The sequence below is a fragment of the Capra hircus genome, chromosome 2, assembly GCF_001704415.2.
Source record: "Capra hircus breed San Clemente chromosome 2, ASM170441v1, whole genome shotgun sequence".
Lineage (NCBI taxonomy): Eukaryota > Metazoa > Chordata > Mammalia > Artiodactyla > Bovidae > Capra > Capra hircus.
The window spans coordinates 29,352,737-29,357,783 of record NC_030809.1 but is presented as its reverse complement, the minus strand read 5'-3'; the positions used below and the strand labels follow the sequence as shown (position 1 = coordinate 29,357,783).

General features: G+C 37.7%; 1 protein-coding gene across 5 annotated transcripts in view; it reads right to left on the bottom strand.

Moving 5' to 3' along the window:
* Positions 435-5,047, bottom strand: part of USP37 (ubiquitin specific peptidase 37) — an 89,483-nt gene continuing 84,870 nt past the window's right edge. For all 5 annotated transcript variants that reach the window (XM_018059460.1, XM_018059485.1, XM_018059466.1 and 2 more), the window contains one exon: positions 435-4,954. In XM_018059460.1, coding sequence (XP_017914949.1) covers positions 4,867-4,954 — 88 coding nt within the window. In that variant the 3' untranslated portion in view covers positions 435-4,866. The remainder of the gene's footprint in view (positions 4,955-5,047) is intronic.

Here is a 5,047-nt window from a genome sequence, read left to right as displayed (position 1 = left end):
GAGCTGAATGGTCCAGGTGATGGCCCTATTTAGGAGGTTCCACAACACTCACTAACCAGTACCCAGTGAGAGCCACATACCCACTGGGCCTGGGGTAGGGGCCTAACAGCAAGTATGAAATGCAAACACTATTTCACCTTCTCCCTGATACTCTTAATACTAAGGCAAAGGAAGAGCACAGTTTAGGCCAATGTCAGGTTTAAAAACTGTTATGCAGAACCTCTGCAGAGCTTCACAGGCTCCTCAGATGAAATCAGAGAAAGTTGGTGCTGACTCAGCCATACTAGGTGTGTGGTCCCACTCCCTTTAAGGTTCAACAGTGTTGCTTCAAAGTCCAAGTCAGAAGACCAATAGAATGTGATTTTCACAACTTCAATAACTGGTTAGGTGTCTGCAAGAATGTGTCCTTCTCAGAAATAAACAGTCGAACAACACAAGGTTAATAAAGGCTTTAATTTCACACACAAAAAAACTCTATGCATAATTTAAAAGGTAAACAAAAAACAAGAAAAAACCGTAAAGGGTACAGAGGAACAGTTCTGCTAAAACACAGATAAAGTGCCGCTCCATACAAAATAATAAAGAATCAGAATCAAAAGTCACTCTGAACGCAAAGAAAATCACCTCACAAACAATGTGGCCAAAGCTGCCAGCAAATCTGGTAGTGGCTCAACTAGGTAAAGATTAAGAAGCTTACTTCTGTTCTCCTCTCCGTAGCATAAATAAACAACACTGAGATAGGCCAGGGAAGTTGGAGATGGAAGGAAAATAGAGTGGGGGTAAAAGACGAGAGGTGTGTCTCTCTTCCACCTCTCTGTTCTAGAGACAGACCAGTTCAGATGATTGCTCGTTTTGGCATTGGACCCAATGAACTCCAGTCCTGATCCAGACCCTCATCTACTCTATTCAGACAGCAGTGGACATCTACTTCAAACCTCTGTACTTTTTAAGTCCAAATGACTGAAATCAACTGCTTATATCCATACTGGCACATTTTTTAAACTTCAAAACCTCAGATACATAGCACATATGGAAAGGAAAATTTACTGTGTATAAATATATGTGATATAACAAAAGAGTCTGTCTGAAGTTCAGTAATCAAAGCATGCCATAAAGCAGTCAGTGGTCGTGGTGAGACACAGCAAAAGAAACCTGTCACAAAATTCTCAAGGCCTAACGAACTATTGTTTTCCAATAAAATATATATATATATTTTTTTCAGATGTTAATAAGACACTGATAGAGACAAAATTAGAATTCTGAAGTAACACATCAGAAAGATGTTTGAGGGAAGAAATCTGTTTAGTTTTTGTACACAACTTAAAGAGCATTATTTGGTGTAAAGCAAGATGGGGAGAAAGAAAAAGGTGTATCTGTTTTGGGGGGGACACTTTTATGTGATTTGCATCTAGTACTGGGTTGCTGGTGACTTTTCTGAAAATCTCCATGTATATACAAGATCCACCTGGAGATCCAGCTCTGCTTCCCTGATTTAAAATAAAAGACCACTTCAGGGGAATCACTTAAACAGGGCAAAAAGTACTGACTAAGAGCATCCACTATAGTCACTCCAGAGGACAGAGAAGAAAGAGGAAGAAGGGTAATTTTTACTTAGTATAATCTCTTTTCAGTAGATCACAAATGAGTTTACAAAGTACCTTTTCTTTCCCTGTCTCCAACCCCCATGCTCTCTGCACTTGTCATGCTCAACTACATATGAGAAACTGCCAAGAATCTCTTTAATTTAGGTGTTTCCAAATAGTTTTCATTACACAACTACATATTCAGCTGTACATGTGCAGAGCTGTATTTATATAGATAAATAATGGTAACTGCAGTATGGAAGAATAAGTAAATTCATGAATTCACTTGCTGAGGTCTTCCAAGTTTTTCTTTTAGAAGAATTTTACACTTGATCAAGAGAAATAAAGAAATATCTAGTACTTGCCTCCCGGAGTTAATGAACTGATCTTTAAGTATCACTGTATACTTCTTAAAATGTAAACATATTTACATTTGTTATTGAGTCATTAAGTTAGGTCTGAAATTAACAGACCACGGCAAGTAAACAAGTAGCTCTTGGAATCAAAATATAAATAGAAGAATAATTCATGGATTTGCTTCTTATTCTATTCTGCTGAGACAAAACTTCAGAGTTTGTGCACACATACATATTCCCGACACAACAGAATCTATCTTCCTATAGGCCTAAATTATAGTTTGGACTTCTAAAATGATAGTAACATCTGGCCACATGCAACTTTCCAATCCTTTGTAGTAATACTAGGTGGTAAGAATTAATGTTTGAATTTTAGTTTCATTTTCCCTTTCAAAATATTCCAATTAAGATGAACTTTGTGTAAAATTAAGTACTCTCAAGTTTCAATTCAAAGTCATTTAAAGTAATGTAACCGTATTTGGTATTTTCAATAGGAATATTAGTTACTGTGCAAGCTGCCTGGAACTGAAGCACTCTGTTCTTATCTACTTTGTCCCTTTCTGGCATTAACATGTCAAGTGCCCCATCTCCTGATTCTGAGCAAACTGCACAAGAAATATAATCTACTAGTAATTTTAAAATAAATACTGTCAGCTCAAAAAAAAAAAAAAACAAACCCCATCAATATGGTTTGGCTGAGTTTTCCACCTGCAGTCATTAACCCTTCACTGAACCAAAATGAGAAATTAACTTAGTAGTGAAAGGGGTAATAGTTGAAGGAGTGAAGGCAGAAAGGAAGGCTGACCAGGCCAAAACAGACGTATCAAGGAAACTTCAAGTCTCAAACATGCAAGTATATGAGCAGTGAGATAACTCATCTCCTAGTTTGGTCTAGTAAGTCCTGCCCGAGACATGAAGAGCAAATCAAATTAGGTTTAAGCCAAGTGTACTTCAAAACCATACACACAAGCTACGAAAAGCAAGTCAAACAAGGATACTTCACGGGCAACCTAGGCTTACAGCATCACTCCTATTTGTTTAAATGCCCTAAATGCACCCACTCACGTCAAATCATTCCCAATCATTTTTAAAAGCACCTCTCTCAAACTCTCAAGTATAGACACAGAGAAGTAATAAATAGCTAAAGAATTTGATTACCACTTCACTCATATACGAGAAAATAGTTTTTTTTTCCCAAGGGGAAAAAAAAGGCTCCCTAGTAGAAACAAAATTTTAAAAGCTAGCTTTTTAAACAAGTACTTTCCCCTGCTCTATACTGCTCCTGCATATCCTACCACCACACCATTCTGGAACATTCACTCCATTAACAGGTAGGTAAAACAGGTAGGAGACAAAGCTTTCCTCAGTAGTTAAGCAAAAGTGCTGGGGCCACTTACAGTCGAAAGATTCAGTATTTTAGAACAGGTTACTATGTCAGAACATATCCAAGTTTCAAGAGTAGGGCTGGAGCTCTCTTAAGGCAATCTTCTAGGAAAGATGTTATATCTTCTGTGATGATAGACTTAAAAATTAAAGAAAATGTTGAAGGTTTCACTTTGCTATACTTAACTCTGTGTGATCCTAATGATTCCTGGGCTCACAAAATTATTTTAGGAAGAGAATTCTACTCTCAAACTCATTCTTTATGTGGTTTCACAAGCTGCTTAACCAAGCAGGTTATGTCAGCTGAGTGATATAACTCACTTAAATGTTGCACCCCCATTTGACCTCAACTCAAAGCACCTAGAAAGTAATAAATCTATTATGCACCTTTGTTATTTGTTAGCTTCTGGAATTACCTAAACCTATCACATTTTAATTCTCACCCTGTTTGAATAGCAAGGCAAATGATTAATGGTTAAGCTTTTCCCGCAGCTCACGTGCTTAATTTGCAGCAGGGCTTTCAGCTTTAGTGGTCCAGAGTTTCAGCTTGAACACAAGAATACTCCTCCTGACCTCTCTCTGTTTGGGAGACAGAGATACTAGTATTCTTCATTTTCCTTAGGTATTCTTGTTGGGGAGTCCCAATTGGGACATCACTTTCCTACCTCTTACAGTTTTTGCTTCAGTCTGTTAGGGTAATGCTTGCTCCATGGAAGAAAAACACAGAAGAAAAACAAAAGATTCTATCTTCACCACAATACAGATGATACACAATGAACATACTGTGTGAAGGATTCTTCTGAAAGAAAACACTAAGTGTACAATGAATATCAAATGTGGCAACACAGCACATTCCAAAGCACCAAAAATCCATTTCTTGGGACTGCATGTAAACAGCAAAAGCATTACAAATCCATGAAATATATATATTTTTTATAAAAGCTCCTCAAGTCAGATGGCAGAAATGACCCTCCTTTGCCAGGAGGACAAACTGTCATTAGTGTAACATGGAGAGCTGGCTTTCCAGTGAACTTTACTATTAGAAACACACATGAAAGATCAGACTTGAGTGAAATTACTCAAGGAACATAAAAGCTAAATGCCAAATGATATGTATATCTTCATACATTTCTCAGGTGAATGGACTCTTTGACAACTTTTCTTTTCCAAACTGCTGTGCTATTAATTTTGAGCAGGCATACTCTGGTGGCCTATTCTAACTCTTTAAGGCTCCATTCATTCCACAAATATGTGTGTATGTACATATATATATATATTTACAACATGTATTCCTAAGACAAAAGGAAGTGCCACTCTTGTAGGAGAAAAAAAAGGATAATCAGCTACAGATGTGAGACCAGTTTCCATAAAACAATTAATATGGAGCGCTCCGCATAATTGCAGTTTTCGTCTTTTGGTTTGGCCCTGAGCTGTTTGTTGCTCCCGCATCAAGTAGAGTTCCAAATTCTTCTCAGGCAGAGGAAAGCGAAGTGGGTGGCAGTAAGAGAGAATATGCAGTGCACACTGCCAACCCAGGGGTTTGCTCATGAAACCTGACGAGTGGTCTTCCCCACTTCCAGGTTAAGTGCCTGAGAGTTCTTTTCTGTTTCCAGCAGCTCATCAAATATCTCCCTTAAAATAAAACCCAAAAAAATTAAACAGGAAATTCAGTGAGCAAATACAAGGACAGACAGAAAAATAGACATTGATAAAGCCTGCATTATC